This window comes from Aythya marila (assembly GCF_965140915.1).
Source record: "Aythya marila genome assembly, chromosome: 27".
Taxonomy (NCBI): domain Eukaryota; kingdom Metazoa; phylum Chordata; class Aves; order Anseriformes; family Anatidae; genus Aythya; species Aythya marila.
Genome location: NC_139068.1, coordinates 2,583,630 through 2,602,170, shown reverse-complemented (window position 1 = coordinate 2,602,170; position 18,541 = coordinate 2,583,630). Strand labels below are relative to the sequence as shown.

At 44.8% G+C, this 18,541-nt stretch overlaps 3 protein-coding genes across 4 annotated transcripts in view; 1 reads left to right on the top strand and 2 right to left on the bottom strand.

Annotated features, from left to right (window-relative positions):
* Window positions 1-186: 186 nt before the first annotated feature.
* On the bottom strand, window positions 187-6,427 carry LOC309887963 (kelch-like protein 23; the record flags this gene model as incomplete). Its single annotated transcript, XM_082780084.1, has 3 exons — window positions 187-526; window positions 4,357-4,768; window positions 5,506-6,427. 3 exons carry the CDS (start codon window positions 6,425-6,427, stop codon window positions 214-216), a joined length of 1,647 nt encoding a protein of 548 aa, XP_082636210.1. The 3' UTR covers window positions 187-213.
* A 1,800-nt stretch (window positions 6,428-8,227) lies between these two features.
* Window positions 8,228-12,272, bottom strand: LSM7 (LSM7 homolog, U6 small nuclear RNA and mRNA degradation associated). The gene is made up of 4 exons (XM_082780104.1): window positions 12,197-12,272; window positions 11,884-11,974; window positions 10,391-10,462; window positions 8,228-9,272 (listed from the first exon to the last, which is right to left on the bottom strand). The coding sequence occupies exons 1-4, from the start codon at window positions 12,251-12,253 to the stop codon at window positions 9,130-9,132; spliced, it is 363 nt and encodes a 120-aa protein (XP_082636230.1). The 5' UTR covers window positions 12,254-12,272; the 3' UTR covers window positions 8,228-9,129.
* A 135-nt stretch (window positions 12,273-12,407) lies between these two features.
* Window positions 12,408-18,541, top strand: part of SPPL2B (signal peptide peptidase like 2B) — a 31,747-nt gene continuing 25,613 nt past the window's right edge. For both annotated transcript variants that reach the window (XM_082780077.1, XM_082780078.1), the window contains exon 1: window positions 12,408-12,478. In XM_082780077.1, coding sequence (XP_082636203.1) covers window positions 12,422-12,478 — 57 coding nt within the window. In that variant the 5' untranslated portion in view covers window positions 12,408-12,421. The remainder of the gene's footprint in view (window positions 12,479-18,541) is intronic.

Below are 18,541 nucleotides of genomic sequence, written 5' to 3'. Positions count from 1 at the left end.
CAAACTACATGTAGTCGCAAAGGTTTCTTTCGCTGGCTTTGGCTTCAAGATAATTGCCAAGTAAAAAACAGAACAGCTAGAAATGAAACAGATCTATTTTTAAAATTAAAAATTAAAAAATAAAAATCGCAAATCAAATTTGATACAATGCAGTTCCCGTCATCTGTAAAGCACGTGACTTTTTCTTTATGGTTATGTTGGATCTGGTATCATTCATACCCATGTATCAAACCTTCGCACAGAGACACAGCCACGAATAGGGAGGGGGCAAGGCAGTTTGTTTTCTATGACCTGGCACATATCAACATAGGGATCAAAGAGGACTACAATTGGGAGGGCACTGTTCCCCTTTCTCTGTCCAAGGAGATAAATTTGTCCATTAACAGTGCTGCATCCCATGAAGAACTTCTTGGTCAAGCATTCCTCATCCACACGAGTCCATTCATCTGTTTCCACATCGAATCGAAAAGCTCCCCCTCCTATGGTGTACAGAGCACTATTCAGTGATGTGATGCAGAGGTCATACCTGAGAGGGAATCACAGAATTACAGAAAAATTAAAGTTGGAAAAGACCTCCAAGACCATTTGGTCAAACCATCCCCCGACCACCAATGTCACCCACTAAACCATGTCCCTATGCACCAAGTCCAACCTTTCCTTGAATACCCCCAGAGATGGTGACTTGACCACTTCCCTGGGCAATCCATTCCAATGCCTGACTGCTCTTTCTGAGAAGAAATGTCTCCTAATTGTTTAAATTGTTGAAGAGTAGGGGCATGACGTTTCCATTTTTCCACTCACCAGGGACATTGCCCGAATGCCAGGACTTTTCAACTCAGATGGAGAGAGGCTTGGTGACTCCATCAACCAGTTCCCTCAGGACCCTGAGATACATGTCACTAGGTCCCATAGACTTGTACCTGTTTAGAGTCATCAGGTGGTGTTGAACCTGCTCTTCACTTACAGTGGGTGGGACTTTGATCCGCCAGCCTCCATCTATGGTTTCAGGGAAATGAAAGACTTGGGAAGCCTGTCTACCAGTGCAGATGGAGGCAAAGAAGTTGTTGAGTACCTCAGCCTTCTCCATGTCAGTCGTTACCAATTACTCAGCTATAGAAACTCACTCCTAATATAAGAAATTAGCCGCCTATAATTGCTCACACACTATTTTCACCCCTTGGTTTATTTTCACAAATGTTAAAGGCACACGGTGGCCTTTGGGGACTCCTCCTGTCCCCTCAGTGCAGCAGCCCGAAGGAAGCTGGGTCCTCTCTCGTGCTCTTCCTCAAGGCTCTGTGCAGAAGGGCTGCCACCTCTCGCACAAGGGTTGGGGGATGGGAAAGAAGCACTCACACAACCCCTGAGAATTGGCAAGAGTTGTTTATTGCCGGGACATCCTGCAGGTGAGCCTGCGGGATGTCCATGGTGTTCGGTGGCCCCAAGCTAATGCTTGGGATGGAGCCTGAGCAATGAGTAGGGAGCTGAGCGGGCACTCCTGCGCCGCTGTTGGTGCTCTCGGATGGAAGAGAGCAACGACATGCTGCGGTAGTCCCAGGTCTGTTCTGGTGGAGGTGGATCCACTTCCATTTGTTCCTCCACCTCCTCTTGTGGACCCAGCTCCATGGGCTCCACAGTGCTTGGCAGAAAGTCAAGCCAGTCTTTGCCCGGGACCGCCCAAACAGGTTGCCTTCCATTCCGAATGTTTTCAGGCCAGGGTGCCGAGCCAGGTGGTCGTCCAGTTCCGCCTCCAGGTCCCATAAAACTGTCAGCTTGATTTTCACACATGGATTTGAGGCTGCTGACAGTCTGATGGCCATGCCTGGGTCCCATGCTCTGTTCTGGACTGTTGGCACGCCTCTGCTCCCCGTGGCTATCTTCCCGATGCTCCTGATTTTGCCCCATGCCACCGTCACGCCTCTGGGAAGGCCCAGACCCCCTTTTGCTGGGTGCTTGAGGGGCTGGCCTGTTCCCCGCGTCGTTGCGGTACCAGTGGTACCGCCGATGTCTGTCAGTGGGCTGGGCAGAGGTCTCTCGAGCACTGATGTCTCTTGTGCTGCCGGCGCTCTCCCTCCGCCCACGACACATCTCCTTTGTATTAGCTGCATTCCTTCTTGGTGCTCTTTCGGACGGCATCGCTGTCCTCGCACACCAAGAAGGGCCGCTTCTCGCTTTGATGCTTCTAGTCGTCCTCCTGCCGCTTTCGCTGGCTGTCAGAAGAGCTAGTCGCTGAGCGAGTGGTGGGCCAGTGGCAGGGGGCTTGTTTTATAGGGCCCACGGGGCAGTGGTGGCCACTGTGACCTCAGCAAGGCTCTGTGATGGAGTGGCCCACGCGTGGCCAAAGGCGGCTGTGTTGGGAGCAGCCTGGAAGATGCTCTCACGTGGAAGGAGGGAGGAGGGTTGGGGGGGCTGAGGGCCCCTTTTCTGGGGCTGGCTCCCCTGGGCCAGTTGGCCTCCCAGAGAGAAAGGCTGCCCCTCGGCCACAGGGACTGCCCTCCACCTCCCATCCTGTGCCATGGGTTTATTTTTAACACTGGTTTTTAGGTAATTTCATTCTATTATTTATGGAAAAGAACAGAAGCAAGGTGTATCTTCAGCCCTAACTCCCATGTGCGCTTTGTGCTCTGAGTGGAGGATTTTTTCCTCACATCACATCTAATCTAAATCTCCCCTCCATTTGTTCAAAGCCATTATTCCTTGTTCCATCACTACACTCCCTGCTAGAGCTCATCTCCAGCTTTCTTTCATCTGAACTTCAGGTTGCTCAGAGGCTCTAGAGGTCTAGGGACTCGAGACCTCTTCCCAAATAATCAGTATCCACAGTACACACCATTAGCTTCAGCTATCCCCTGCCCCAGTCTCCCCATCTCCAGTGACAGCAGGAACACTACCCACTCGTGTTTACTCAGGTTGCAAAGATATGAAGTGCTCCTACTCCTGCCCAAAAGCACAGCCGCTGTCCTATGACTACAGAGCATCATTACAACAATTATCGGCAAGCAAGAAATCAACATTTTATACTAAGCCTCATGTCAGTGAACAGCATTATCGGGGAAGCTTGCACAATTAAACCATAATTCAGTGGATGGATGTTAAGTACTTTACAGATGAGCAAACTAAGAAAGCATTAGCTGCAGGATTCAAGGGTGCCAGCTAGTGACCAGCGACGTCCTGTGTGTGCTCCCAGCACCCAGGAGGGTCCCAGGCAGCCACCAGGCAGCTGCAGAGGAGTCAGGAGCCACCTCCTCCCCTGGATAATTCTTAAGATGTGGAGGAGGAAGTAGAGACTAAGAGGGGGAGAATTTAAGTAAAAGGCGCTGCAGATAATGCAGGATTATGTTTGCTGGAAAGTGTCTTTATTCCTGCTGCAGCATGCAGAATGTTTGCAGTGCTGGCTCTGGACAAAACATCCAAAGCAGCACCAGCTACAGATGGGTCCCGCAGGGCCAGAAAAGCACCCAGGCTACCAGGAGATGCCATGGTTCACTCAGCTACATACCCACTTAGACCTGACTGAGAAAAAACACTCCTGATTGCTTTGCTGCAAGCTGCTAGAAATAGTTCCATATCTTGCCAATAAATCCCCACCACCAGACTAATGGACAGTGGACAACTCCAGCAGTCTTCCATTGAAATGGAATTTCTTGCACACACAAAAAATGACTGGAAATGGGTGTTGTGGAAACATCCATCTCCTGTCCCATGTGCTGACGCAGGGGAAGGAGGGAGGACAGGGACAGTTTGCTTCAAGATGTAACAGAGAGCTTGGCTCTTACACACTTGTGGCTGCATCAGCCCTTTACCACGGATCCCAGAGCTCAGGGATGGGAACCGGTCATCTCCTGACAGCCAAAGCAGCAAAGGATGCCACTGGCTTCAGGAAGCTCTGCCTCAAGCTTTATATATTTCAAATATGGGTGACTTTTAGCTGTTTTCCACAGTCTGTGGATCGTTTCTCTTGCTCAAATGATTTAGCTTTAACCTGAGGCTGTGGGCTCAATCCTTGCTGTCAAAACCCAGCGTGTAGCTTTGCATGCAGCCCCTGCAGGTATGGGGGAATACAGCATGAATCTCTCTGACTCTTTCAAATTCTAGCAGAGCTGCTTTATGTTTGTAGAAATTGACATAAATAAAAATATATCTGACAGGCTTTAATCTACATTTCTCCAGTATATCATCATCTGTGCTGGATTTACCATCTTATAACCCTCCACTGACTCCTTTCCAGGTTCTTTGCATCTCTCTTGTACTGGAATCCCAAAACTAGCCACTGTTCCAGGTGGTCTCATTGGTGCAGAGGGGAACAATAATGCCGCTCTCTCTCGAGCATCTCTCCTCATCAGGTCCCAGACTTCTTACCTTGGAAGCGGGGAAAATGAGATGACATCCCAGCTGTCCGTCTCTGTGTTCAGCCTTTGCACTCCACCATAGACGTGTCCATTTTCATCCAAACCACAGACCACATAGATCCTGGTCCCCACACTGACCGCGTCTCCTCTCTCCACAGGTTGAACCATAGGACTCATGCTTTCCCACTGTGGGTCCACCAAAGCCATGCGCTCCACTTCTGCGATTATCCCTTCATCTGTGCTCCCTCCAAGTACATACAGGTAGAGCCCTGCTCCTACTGCACAATGGCTATTGCGAGATTTCTTCATGGCAGGCCCTTCCAGCCAGCTATTACTCAAACAATTGTAGATCAGCACCCAATCGACACTATACCACACAAACTCATCCCGGAAATATCCTCCTGTCACAAAAAGGAAGTTCCCTGGAAAGACAGCAGAGAAAAGGATCAGTTACGCAAAGGCTAAAAATTGGTCCTGAGGGCTTTCTTTTTGTTATTTTTTTTTTTTTCCTCTGAGCTGTACTAGTAGGCTGCAGGATGAGCAAAGAAAACGACTGCTCTTTGTATTAGCGGGCAATATTTGATTCCTCATCTGCCCAGATATGCTGGGCATAAAGGATGAAGCAACTCTTTCCAAGTTGGCTCCCACTCTTGAACAGAACCATGAAAGCAGAAAAGAACCTCTGGGGATCTCACATCCAGCCTTCCACTTGAAACGGGACTATCACCAACACTAAGTAAGGGAAGTCATGGTTTTTGAGCTGTCTTGAAAGTCTTCAAGGATGAAGACATCACAACATTCACATGTAAATTTATCTTAAAGGCAACTATAAATCAGCAGTCACCACCTGTCAAAACCAAGGCCAAAAAAAATGCTTAAAGTCATTAGACTCACTCCAGATAAAACTAATGTGAGGAATCCAATACCTTTATTGTTCCTGCTATAAGAAAAAATAATTTAGCTTTGCCTAACATTCTTCAAAGGCTATGGAAAACAAGGCCATTCCTTGAACACAAGCGAGGTTTTTGGCAATGCTATATTTTATAGGAAAAAGCAGCTGAATTTGCTGCATTTGAGACTCTAAATAAACCTCAGCTTTTCTTTGTGTTTGCTCAGTCCCACTTGTTGGCATCACTTGAGGTACAGGTCTGCAAGTTACCTACTGCTGCCACTGCATATTGCGTGAGGTTTCTGCGCTGCAATGGAGAACAAGCCTGCCAGGTCCCTGTTTTAGGTTGAAACAGAAATAATTCTTGTTGTTCGTTGTCATGCTTTCCTCCCAGGACATATAAGGTGTCATAGCTCCGACCAGCATTAGGACACAGCTTCAGATTTTGCCAGCTGGGTGGAGGACAGCTGTCTAACTTCCTTATTAGTCTGGAGAAGGTATCTGACTGTCCATGGCGCTTGCTTCGTTTCACCAAGACATCGAGGAAGGACAAACTCAGAAAAGCGACCCTGACTTCGCCCACCAAATCCAAGAAGTCTTCCTCCCTCGTTGCTGGGTCCTCCATTATCCACCTCACAATACTGTCAAAAACCACATCTTCTCGAGGAACAAATAGCTCATCACTTTTTAGGAAGTGCATCAACGTTTCTTTGGGTAGAGCCTTGAATTCTTCCTGACACATCACATCCCCCCAGTGGGTGAGAGCTACATTCATAGCAGATGCATGCAGCTCTACAAAGGCAAATTGCTGTGAGTAGGTCATCAGGCCCAGACAGTTGGAAACATGCAGCTCCCTCTCCAGAAATTTCTCACACAACAGTTTCACCCTGTCAAACTGTAAAAAATCAGCTGTTTCCAGTAAGCTGATCACATTTTCTTGACCTATTAGCACTTGGGCTGTGCGAGTAAACTCAAGAAGTGCCTGAAAAGGTGCTGCATCGATCCCTCTGATCACTATATGGTGCTCGGTGCTCTCTCTTGCACCCCCAAAAAACATTGCTTCAAAATATCGGCTGTGCAGTGAAAGTGCCCTTCGGCTGACCTGAAAGAGTCTCTCTCCAACCTCAAGAACCGTGTCTGCAACCATTTCTGCCTGAGTTCCCAGCTCTTCTGCGTCTTGCATGGACTCCATGTCTGTTGACTGCAGACCAGTTAAAATTAACTCCGTCCCTACGCAGTCTTTACTCATGTGAGGTCTCTGGAAACATTATCCGCCCAGCTCCAGGATAAATACAAGATAAGCCAACCTTAGCCTAAAAATAGAATATGTTTTCCACCCTCCTGCTTTGCTTTTCAGCCTTTCCTGCTGCTTTCAGAGCAGCAATAGCAGGAAAGCTGTTTAACTACAAAGAGAGAGATTTAATTGCCACCCACCTTTGTTAGGCAATACCAAAGTCAATTGGGGGAGCTGTTCTCCAAGCAAAAAGCCTAGACTAGGAGGAGGAGGGAGGTAAAACAATCAAAACCTTCCCAAGCACTGACTACACCTAAGGAAGTTATAGATTATCATTGAACCTGCTGGTAGAAGTAAAAAATGACTTATTACAATGCTTTTTATTTCTGAAAAACAAAAACTTAAGACTTTCCAAGAAAAACAATTTCCCCAAAGCTAGATCCTTCACCAATTTAACTTTGATATCAAATTCCAGATTGCTTGCAGTATTTGTTAAATATTTAGCTTTAAGCTTTAATAAGACATGGGGAGACGGAAAGAGCCCCCACGCAAATACCAAAGGCAGCCACGTACCTAGCCAGCCTCAACCTCGATGCACTAAACCAATAGTCATAGAATGAGCAACAGATCACTCGCTGATTCCACACTGTGGATTTCCCAGAGCATTTAGACCAAGCTGTTAAGTGGAGGGATTTGCACCCTGACTTTGAACTAGGGCTACTTACCCTAGTGGTTTTCAACAAACAGAAGAGTGCTACATGGATCTAGTACACCTATTTCTCTCTGCAGGTGAACAGGGGGAAGTGCCAATCTCTACTGGTAACCAATGATAGAACAAGGGAATAGCACAAAACTGCACCAGGGCAGGTTCACACTGGATGTAAGAAAAAAATTCTTTACTGTGAGGGTGGTCAAACACTGAAATAGGTTTCCTTAGAGAAGCTGGTGATGGCCCATGCCTGTCAGCATTCAAGAGGCACTTGGACAATGCCCTCAATATGCTTTAACTTTTGGTTAGCGCTGAATAGGTCAGGCAGATGGACTAGATGATCTTATGGACTAGATGATCTTCGAAGGTCCCTTCCAACTGAACTATTCTGTTTTGCAGTATTACAAAAATGTGTTGGAATGAGCATGACTCTACAGCCAGCTATGGAAAACACTTGAAGAATTAACCCCTAGGAGCTGAAAATCCAGAAGCACTTGTTTATACAGGGTTTTATGTCACACTAGACAAATGGTCTCTGTCATAGCTCCCTGGACAACTCTGATATACTGAACTTGAATCAACTTACTGCAAGTTCCCAATCATTTTAGAGTTGACCCAGGAAAAGCCACGAACAAGTTGCTGTTGCCAAAATGAACAGCCAGTATAGCCTGCCCTTGCCATGCTTTCTCAAAGATGTCCAGAACAAGACTCTTGCTGCAACCAAAACCCTTCACCCAGCTACAACCTCCTTGTAAAGGGTCCACAGGAAACAGAAAGTAGCAGAAGCAGGTTGCCTACAGGCTAGATGCAGGCATCTTCTACAAGAGAGTCTAAAATGCCTAACAAATGCAGATGTATTCACATAAGGGACCTGAAGCTATAATTTTTCATTGCTTTCCTGCCTTAGAATGGAACACTATTTCTGATCTTGTCACTTCTTCTTTTGCTGTGTTCACCCACCCCTTGAACAAATGTCTTTTAGGTTTAGAAATATGGAGAAGTTGCAATGGCAGATGTAGACCCTTTTTTCAAACAGACAGACATTTAGAAACAAGTTAATTTGCATTTATTCACTCACAAGTCCTCAAATCCTGCTATTTGAAGTATAAAAGAAATAAAGTGTTTACTTACAAATCAAATTATTATAGCCATCCCCTCGTGGTTCTTTTATATAAAAATCAGCAGTATTTCCAGACACTGCCTACAACTGAACATGCTTCCTCTAAAGTTTCAGCTATCAAACAGACACTTCCGTAAGGTTCACATCAATCAGCTGAGACACAATCATGTGACAAGTTAGTCCAATTTTCCTGCAAAAAGTGTGGGAGCCTTCCAATTGCAGATTTTTTGGGTTGTGATCTGTGCAACAAGTGCTAGAAAATATCTTCTTAGCTATGTAGCTTGTATAGGTGATAAGGTACCATATGATGGAAGTATTTCTCCTGCATGCACTGGAACAAGCAGGAAAGAGACCAAAATCTAAAGAAGGAAGACTAAAACACAACACAAAATGCTTCCCAGCTGAGTCCTGAAAACTAAGAGGAAGAAAAACACAACCTAATCTATTTGGATCCATTTAGTTTAAAAACAGTTGTATTTAAAGATGCACAACATATAAACAATATTTGGGGCATTCTTTACTAATTTTAATGTGGTTGTTTCAAAATTCACAATATCAAGAAGATTTCTGACAATTCCTAGATAGCATATTCTCTCCTGTCAGCTCTAAACACTGTAGAGCTTCACATTTATTTGAAAAAAAAGCAGAACTTACTTCTTGCATACCACACCCTATCCTGCACTTCTTATGGAAAACCACAAAAATAAAAGCTGTTTTTCACACTAACAAACACATGTTCAAACTCCTCCCACAAATCAGGGAGCTTCACACACACGGATAGTTTCCTCCATGATTTGTACCCCCGAAGTCTTCAGAGATAGCACAAAGCCATTAGCCATCCTGCTGCTGAATGAAAGGGTTTGGAATTGCTTCCATGCCATCCTGTGGACAGATGAGAACCACAGAAGTCCCTCTGCAGACCACAAGTCCCAGCTGACGTGTGTCTTCTGTTAATTTGTATTGATCATCTGGGTCTGAAAAAAAGAGATCCATAGTTACAATGGCAACATAAGGAAGATAAACCAAATTTCCTCAACTTCAAAAAGCACAGATGTTATTTTTCCAGACTTCCCAGCTTGCTTTTTTTTTTTTTTTTTTTAAATTGAGCACAGAAGACTACAGAAATAATGCAGTAACATCTGACATTTTCAGCACATTATTGCTTTATTAGCTTTCAAAGCAACAAATTTATCTTTTAACAAATTCACTCTTTAAGTCACCTAACCAAAAGCATAGATACAAACATTAAAAAAAAAGGAAGAAAAAAAAGATCCTGATACCATTTCAAATGACCTTACAGACAAACACTTTCAGTGGATTGAAGTGAGACCTCATAGTGGCCTATAGCTTCCTCATGATGGGGACTGGAAGGGTGACAGGACCTGAGGAACAGCATAAAGCTGCTTCAGGGGCAGGTTGGGTATTAGGAGAAGGTTCTTCACTGAGAGACTGGTCAGGCACTAAAACAGGATCCCTGGAGAAACAGTCACAGTTTTAAGCCTGCTGGTGTTCAAGAAGATTTGGACAACGCTCATGGACATACGGTTTGATTTTCAGGCTGTTCTGTGTAGAGCCAGGAGTTGGATTTGGTAAACCTTGTGGGTCCCTTCCAACTCAGAATATCCTACAACTCTGAAAAAAAATCATAGCTCTATTAGCTCTAAGAAGCTACAGAAGACTTTAGTTCCATGGGTATAAAGAGATTGCATTTACAGTACAGTTTATAAGACTATAAAATACTAATTCTTGCTGAAAAAATGCTTCTCATGCTTTGTGCAAGACTGGCAACCCTCCAGGTCAAAGGCACTCTGCCTATCTGAAAGAGAACGCTTCTTCATTCCAGCTTTATAGGACAGGAGTACCAAATAAAGGAGCTCAAGCAAAGACTAGCAATGCTCTGCAACAGAAAACACACTTAACCTGTGTTATTTCATCCACTCATGCTTAATTCCTGTCTATGAGTCTCTGTTCAGGTGATGTCAACCTACCATTTTTGGTTATTCACTCACAGAGCCCTAAGTTTTCTGTTAAGCGAATCATTGGGGGGGAGGGGGGGGAAAGAGATGCTTTACAGAGATAGTGTATTACTTACCTCTCATATATTCAATGGTACCATCAAGCACAAGGTTCAGTAGAGGGTCAAATCCTTTCAAGACACCGCTTGCTATTAAAAACCACACACAAAAGAATAATTAAAGACCAAAACCAGGAACACAGAAGCGTAGAAGGTTGAGAACTCACTCAGTTCTCCAGATACATTCCCTTCCTCAAGCAAGAGGATCAAAAGAGTGACAAATATTAAACAGCACACTTTATCAAAATGCAGAAGCGTGAGAACCCAGCTTGTGTTGTATTCCAGTTTTTACAACTAATTACAGAAGTGTTAATGCCTTAAAGATCATTTTGAGTTTTCAGCCAGTTTCATGAGCATTTTAAGAATATCTCAGCATAACAAATCAATACAAAGTCAAAACATTAAATAGGTAAAACAAAGACCCCTTACAGAAGTGGAATGTCAAAAAGGAGGAAAAACTTTTAATATCTTCCCTCAGACAATCCATTTTCTAGGTGCTTTTCTGGGATGTAACCTTTTCAGCATAAGCACTAGCTTTATAGGAATGCACTGCAGACAGTCAGTGGCTCTATTATAAAACAGAACACAGTTCTTCAGGACTGGTCACTAAAATTGCAGGACTACACAGATAGATCTCTCTTATTGAAAAATACTTGATTATCAGCATTACTATCATTGCTACCAGCCCAAACCAAGGAACAGACTCCTGTATCTGAGATGTTAAATGAAGATTATAAGAGTAATAGCATGATTTTTCTGAGAAGAAAATCTAAATCTTTAGACTCAACAGAATTGAACATTGCTCAAAAACTACCAAAAAACCACCCCCCCACTTAACAGTAGAGTACAAATAACCTCCAAAACTCTGTAAGCATCAAGGCCCAACAGACTTTTAAATGAGATTTTTGCAAACAAATTCGCAAAGCTAACTTCCAGCATCTCCCACGCAGCATTTTGTTAGCTTTCAGACAAACAGGTGGCCTGCAGGTGGCACTATCAGATGCTCACGGATGGATAGCTGTAAATACGACAGGAGCAAATAAGGAAGGAAACATAACTGCTTTGGAAGCGATGGAGAGACATGGAAATACCATTAAACAATCTAAGAACTCCATGCACGTTTTAGCAAGCTAAGAGATGAGAGGGAAGACAGGTGTGTGAATCATAACACCTAATAATGTTTCTTTGCTGCTTTAAGAGCACTCTTGAAATGTAAGGAGTCAGGAAAAAGGAACGAGAACTAACAGAAGATGGAAAAAGGTGCACAGATGAAATACAGAGATAAAATCTCAGCCAGGGGATTAATAGAAAGATCAAAGGAGATACGCTTTGCACAAGTAAATAGCAAACTGTAATGAATGAAAGCACTCGTTATTCATTGCCTTTCCTCGAAAGAAAACAAGAAAGAAGAACGCAGCCCCAGAAGAGAAGGGAGTCATAACGTGAGGAGATGCACAGAGAACCTCACTCTGGGGGCACCCGTGCCCGGACCCAGCCCGCTGCCGGCTCACCTTCTCTCCCCCCTTGAAACTTCACCCGGATCGTTTTGTCGATGTACTTGGAGAGGTCCAAGATGCTCTCCTTCTTCTTCTTCTCCTTATCCTACAGCAGCGGAGCGGAGGCAAAGCTGGGTTAAACAGGAGCCTCCCCCAACCCAACCCAACCCAACCCAACCCCCCTTCCCTCCCCGTCAACTTAGGCGCTTTTTACACCACCCTCTTTATAGCACCGCTACGGAAATCACCCCGAGGCAGCTACGGACGAGCGCAGAGCGAGGGGAGCAGCTGCCCGACGCCCCCCGTGGCGGCGCAGCCCCCTCCTCACCGCCATCTTGCCCGCGCCGCCACCGCCGCCGCCGCCACCCCCGCCGACGTTCGCCATTTCATTTGCCGCCGCCAGAAGTGACGTCGCCTCCCGGGTAAACACCCATTGGCTTGCCGCGGGGCGAGGGGCGGGACTTCCGGGCCTGGTTGCTAGGTAACCGGTGCGGAAGGGGCCCGGCCTGGCCCGGGCGGAAACAAAAGCGGGCGGCGGCGCGGTGGGGCTGGGATGGCGGCGCGGTGGGTCCGGCTCCAGGCCCGGTTCCTCCTCCTCTTGCTGCCTCAGGTGAGCAGTCGGTGGCCGCCCCGAGGGCGTCCTGGGCTCTCCCTGTTCCTGGGGGTGCCCTGCTGGGGTAGGCGCATTGGGTAGATAACGGGAAGGGGCCGTTACCGCAGCCCCCCCCCGTATGTGCTGTGTGTTCTCCGTGAGCTATCAGTGTCTGTGCGTTATTACTTTGTTCCGCAGTTGTCAGCGTGTTCTTTATCGTTCTTAAAGCGTGGTGGCTTTGCTCAGCCTGAGCCTTCTGCAGGCAGCCCCTTGGGAACAGCGCGCGGGGCAGCGGATGGGTTTGGGGATGGGGTCTCCACATGGGTGGGTTTTGGCGTTGGGGTCATCCCAGCCAATGGATCTTGGAGAAATCCCCCGTAGTAAAACAAACGGGGCTTCTGCTGAACCCGCAGATAGCTTTGATCCCTGCGTTCTTCTCCTGTAGAAAAAAATTTTGTGGGACAAACTTTCCTAGGTCTTACAAACATGTGTGACAAGTCGTGCAAGTAATCCTGACACAGGAGAGAATGGGTTTTCTAGCTGTTGTGTTGTGGCACAGTACATAGTTTGTGTATTTTAAGCTCGGGTGTTCTGCATTCTGTAAGTATCATTAATATATCTTAACTGCTTACAAGTACTCTGTAGAGCAGCATTTCTTCTTGGATCTTCTTGGTGCAAGATCTTAATGTGATGATTTGATTTTTCCCTCTTACCTGTCTCCGTAACGTTTCCTTGTAAGCAATCTTTGGTTACAGAATGAGCTGATTACCAGTTAACGTACTTTTTTTCTTACATCTGCATAATACTTTCTCCTCCTCATTTTTCACCTGCTTTGTGTATTTTGCAGTTTCTAATAATGCTTCAAATGTACTGGTAGTGCCAACACGAGGCCCACAGATTAATAAGGTATAAGAAAGGGTTGAGGTCTGGCATGGAGTTCACCATCACCTTTGAAAAAGTGACCCCTGTCACTTACGTACTGTAAGCTACTAATGTTTCAGGTGTCCAAGATGGCTTGTTCAAAAACTATTTGAAGAGCTGTGATTTTGCAGTATTTTACATCTCCTGTACTTGCCTGTAGGAGTTCTAGCTAGTACCTCATCCTCAGCTGGAGGCAGGGAAGAGTGCTGTGATGCACTTGTACCAAAGTAAGTACAAATGACTGATGGATGGGATTATTCCAGGAGGACAAAGCTGATGAATGGGATTATTTCAGGAGGACAAAGTTGACAGCTCTTACAATGAGTTGTGTGTATTTACTGTGTGCTAGTTCTACTTGTCATATATTTACACAGACTAAGATATAACCATATATTTATACAGACCAAGGTACTGCTTATGATGTAACTCAATGAACCAGTGTCCCTAAGGCAAGGATAAGGTAATAACTCACTGTTCCTGTACCATGGTCTGCCTCGTTCTTTTCTGCTGGCATTACTAGATTATGCTAGAAACTGGAGTGTTGGAGTGACAAACTTAATGCTCCAGAGATTTTTTTCTTAGTTTTGATTATTTTAGTGACCTGACTGAAGCCTAGCTCCCCAGCCTGTTATGTTGTCAGAACTGCGAAGGCTGGGAAATCAGAGGCAGGTCATGAATAAGTCCTGTCTTCTCCTCTAGATACTGCCGTACAAATTTATAGCCCTGTCTTGTAAAACAACCTCTCTATGTACATCCAGACTTGTGTGACCTTCTTATAGTATAATTTGCCCCTTTCTATGTTGCCTTACACTTTCACCATGAAATGTAATCCCTTAAAGTTATACAGACTGTATTGTCCTGCTGTGACTCTTTCTTCCTTCTGTGGAAAAACAAAGGTTTAGATAGTTAAAGGTGTATGGGGTGCCCAGGTGAGTTTGGAGACATGGCAGAGACGAGCAAACAGTGAGAATGAGCCCGTCGGTTGGCTCAGTTGCTCATGTTGCAGTTTCTCAAGAAACTTGGTGAGCTGAGTTCCTCTTCTCCACCTTCTTCCATCATTTAACTTAAAAGCCCAGCTGCTCGTCTGCAAGCTGCATTAGCTCACCATCATGGGCAAAATTTGGGAAGTGGTCTGCTTTTTTAACACATTAAATAGACCACGTAAGGGTCTGAGATTCAGAGCAAACAAGTGTGCTCTTCTGGTGCCACAAACTAATAGATTGGCTCAACTGCCTTTTAAGTTGTGCCCTCAGACTTGATGCTTCTGTGTGAGAACCTTTACCTTGTTTTGCAGCTTTGTATTGTAAATTGTGTTGATTGTAGGGCAGTCTTCAGAAAGCCACGATTCTAGCAGGTTGCCATCTCTGCAGAAATCTTGCTTGTGGGGATATCTGGATGTCTGATTGTAAATGTTCTGTTACCATACAAGTATTCTTTATTTACATATGGAAAATGGATAATTCCCTACTGAACTGGGAGGAGTTACTTCTATTTGAGGCTAAGAAGCCTATTCCATTTTAAGCTAGTCACAATCTTCTAAATCATATGTACTGTATGAAGCAAGAATCTGAAAACAATTTATCATACCAGCTGTTATTTTTTTCCTGCAGATTTGGATATCAAGCCCAGCCTTTTCCAAAACCCTTGGAAAAGTGCTTTTTGGGCTTGTGGGAAGGTTGTACAGGAGATTGTTTCCTCATAGGTTAATCCAGGATACAGAGTGATCTCTAGGAACTGTGAACAGTAACAAAGGTTGTCGTTGTCCCAGTGCATCAACCTCACTGCTTTGAACTTCCTCTGGCAATGTGATGCCTAGTGATGTAAACAAAAACAAAACTGGAAGCATCAAAGCCCTACAGTGCTGACAAAAAGGAACCCTAATGCCCATGACTCTCCTTAGGTGGAAGAGAATGAGAACAGGATCGAAGTGGTTGTTAACAGACTCCAGAACTATGCTTTGATGCTAAGTGATAATTGCATTGTAAAAATGTTTGTTAATCCCCGTTCATTTCTGTCCTCTGTGGACAATCTGTAACTCCTTACAACTTCTGCTTTCAGCCTTGATCGTACTCCATTTAATTCCCCTCATCCTTGATTTTACTTGTCTTTTGGCACACAAGTGCACAGCTTTCTGAAGTGTTTTGAGCACTACACAGTAGGAACCTTTTACTCCCCTAGTATTTCTTTTAAGAACCATTAAGTTGCTCAGAAAGCCTAACTGTGTATTGCTGTCTTCAGTGTGGCTCTTGGGGATTCTCACGAGTTTCAGTAATGGTAATGGAAATGGAGCAACACACCCTATGCCTATTCTCTCCTCTTAAAGATGTGTAGTTTCTGTTATAAATGCCAGATCTTTAACTGTACAAGCTGATGGTTGTTCAAATGCATAAAGCCATCCTGCTGCAGGTAGCTAGCACCTGCAAAACTGCCTGAAGCATTTAGAGATAGCTGTGCATGTAATATTCAAAACCGAGCTGTCCACGTTTTGGATGTGATGGTGTAAGTACTGCTCAGCAATAACTAAAACACTGGTGTGTTAGCAGAATTATTCTCATCCTAAATCCAAAGCAAAGCACCGTGCCAGCTGCTAGGAAGAAAACTAATGAGGTTCAGGACTTCCCAGCTTCTAATGCTGTCCTGGCAGCAAGAGGACTGGAGGTGCACAAGAAGCTGGAAGGGGACACAACCAGGGCCAAAGGGATATCCCATGCCATGTGTTATGCTCAGCAATGAAACTGGGGAGATTGGCCAGAGATGGGGCCCTGCTGCTCAGGGACTGGCTGGGCATTGGTGAGCAATTGTGTTGTGCATCACTTGTTCTTTTTATATTCTTTTATTCTTATTACTTATTATTTTTCCTTCCTTTTCTGTCCTATTAAACTGTCTTTCACTCAACCTGTGAGTTTTACCTCTTTCTGATTCTCCCACCCCACTGGGGTAGGGTGAGGGGAACAAATGTCTGTGTGGTGCTGAGCTGCCTGCTGGGTTAAACCATAGCAGTCCTTTTTTAAACCCAGACAGTTTCTGTAACAATAAGCAGGAAGCACTCTTGTTCTGGCCATCTCTATATCTATACTAGGGTCTCTGGTGTGTTACTCGTGCAAGACAAGTTCAAGATAATGACTGTGGGCTATTATTTAGCGATGCTTCCTTTTATTGAAATGAAAGTGGTTTAGGTGCTGTGGTTAAATAGCTCAGATATGAGCTAAAGAAGCACACTGACAAGTAGGTATCTCTTTTTCTTGTTGTTTTGGTTTTGCTAAATACGTGTTTGTTTTTTTCCACCACCATTCTGCATGGTGATATCTCCCTTTCCACAGCAGCTGTGTCTTGAAACTTGCACTTTGGTTACAGGGCCTTAATCAGCACTGAAATAGGCAGTGTAGCCTGCTATGCCCAGCACACTTCAGGACAAATCTGGTGTATTTTAGAGAACCGAATGAACACTAATACTGAAGAAGAAAATTGCTGCATCAGTTATCCAAAGTTAATTATACATAAGAGCTAAAGATCAAATATTTCTACATCCTGCATATTTGGGGTTGATTTTTTCTTTACCCATTTGCTGTCAAATGGTATAGTTTATTCTCCAGGCAATTTGGAGTTTGTTTACAATTAAAGACAATTCTTCAAAGTGTTCCAGAAAGCATGCTCGCTGTGAGTGTTTCCAGGGGTTTCCAGCGTAGCATCCACTTAGTAGGTTTGAAATAAACGGGGAGAAATGTCTGAGGGATTCTTTCAATGAATTTTAGTACAAGCACGTTAAGATTCAGCTTTGCTTCCAGGTGTCTGTCATCTTTTTTCTCAGCAGCTACCTGAAGAAACAAATGTATAAGATGTATTTGTACAAGCGTATTGTTATCAAACCATTAATTTGTTTAACATATGAATGTTAGAAGGAGATGTGACAGGCTCATCTGTCAACACCTTTCTATCTAAAATTGTTAGTCTAAGCCAGCACAGCAGTGTGGTTAGGGATAGTCTGTTGTGTTTCTCTCATGATCTTGAAATCTTTCAATTCATCCAAGTTTAAAAGAGAAAGGGTCTTCCAGATGACACTTGTCCTTCAGATGCCGAGGCAGGTTTTAGGGTATCTACATGGAGGGATCTTGTGAATATACAGGCTGCTGGAAAAGCTCTGCTCATAGAGTGCTGGACAAGAAAAAATAGCCAAGAATTGGAACAGGACCTGGGTCTTTGGATAGGGGGTAGTAGGACATGAAGGCAGTTGGTAGGAAGATACAATGAGTTGGCTTTGAGTTGTTCAGCACAGGGCTATAAAAGCACTGCTAGGCTGGATTAAGGGAGAGAGCGTCTCTAGCTTTCCTCCTTTTGTCATGCTGGCTTTTGGGTTTTGTCTTGCCAGTCATTCTTCCTGCTCTGCATCTGCACTTTCCGTGAAACCCCTGAGGAGCTGCATTTTAGGTCTGTGATCAGAACAGTGTAGGTGTTAGCTGTTGCTCATCAGCTCTTGCACGGTGTTAAGACCTTTGCTGTTTGTTACCATCCTGCATCCCTGGCAACTAGGCTGGGGGTGGGCAAGAGGCTCAGAGGGAACTCAGCTGGGACAGCTGAGCTGGCTGAAGGGTTGTTCTATGCCATCTAGCTTTGTGCTCAGCAAAAAAACTTGAGAGAGTTTTTCCAAAGCAGCTGCCGCTCAGGGACTGTCTGGGCTTTGGTCTGCTGGTGGTGAGTGACTGCTTTTGCATCACAGGTCTTTGCTGTTGTTGGTTTTGGTTGTATTTTTTCTCTTCTTATCCTCTGCTTCTTAAACCGTATTTGCCTTGACCTACCTTTTTTTTTTCCCCCCCTCATTTCTGCCCTTCTTGTTCTCTCCCCCATGCTGCAGGGGGAAAGTGATCGATCAGTTGTTTGGGGGCTTGGCTGCCAGCTGAGGTCAGCCCACCACAGCTATGTGATGGGAAATCAACCCCATGCTTTTGCCCTCCCTTCAGGGCACTTGAGTTTGTACAAGCAGTGCAGTGTCAATGCACATTATCTTTTTATAGTCTGTTACCTGGCAGCAGTACTTCACAGTCCTCTTGCAGAGAAACTTAAGTGCTTGAAGGCCTGAAGCAGCAGTTAGAGATCAAGACTTTCCAGCTTCAAAAAGAGGCATTGATCTGGATTTGTGCATTTTAATTAAAAAAAAAAAAAAAA

What these genes read in the sequence shown, in the direction of transcription:
- LSM7 (XM_082780104.1), bottom strand. Translation starts at nt 12,253, where the DNA reads ATGGCGAACGTCGGCGGGGGTGGCGGCGGCGGCGGTGGCGGCGCGGGC. An exon ending in GCGGCGCGGGCAAGATGGCG is followed by an intron (nt 11,975 to 12,196) that starts GTGAGGAGGGGG and finishes CCGCTGCTGTAG; the next exon opens with GATAAGGAGAAGAAGAAGAA. An exon ending in GTTTCAAGGGGGGAGAGAAG is followed by an intron (nt 10,463 to 11,883) that starts GTGAGCCGGCAG and finishes GGTTTTTAATAG; the next exon opens with CAAGCGGTGTCTTGAAAGGA.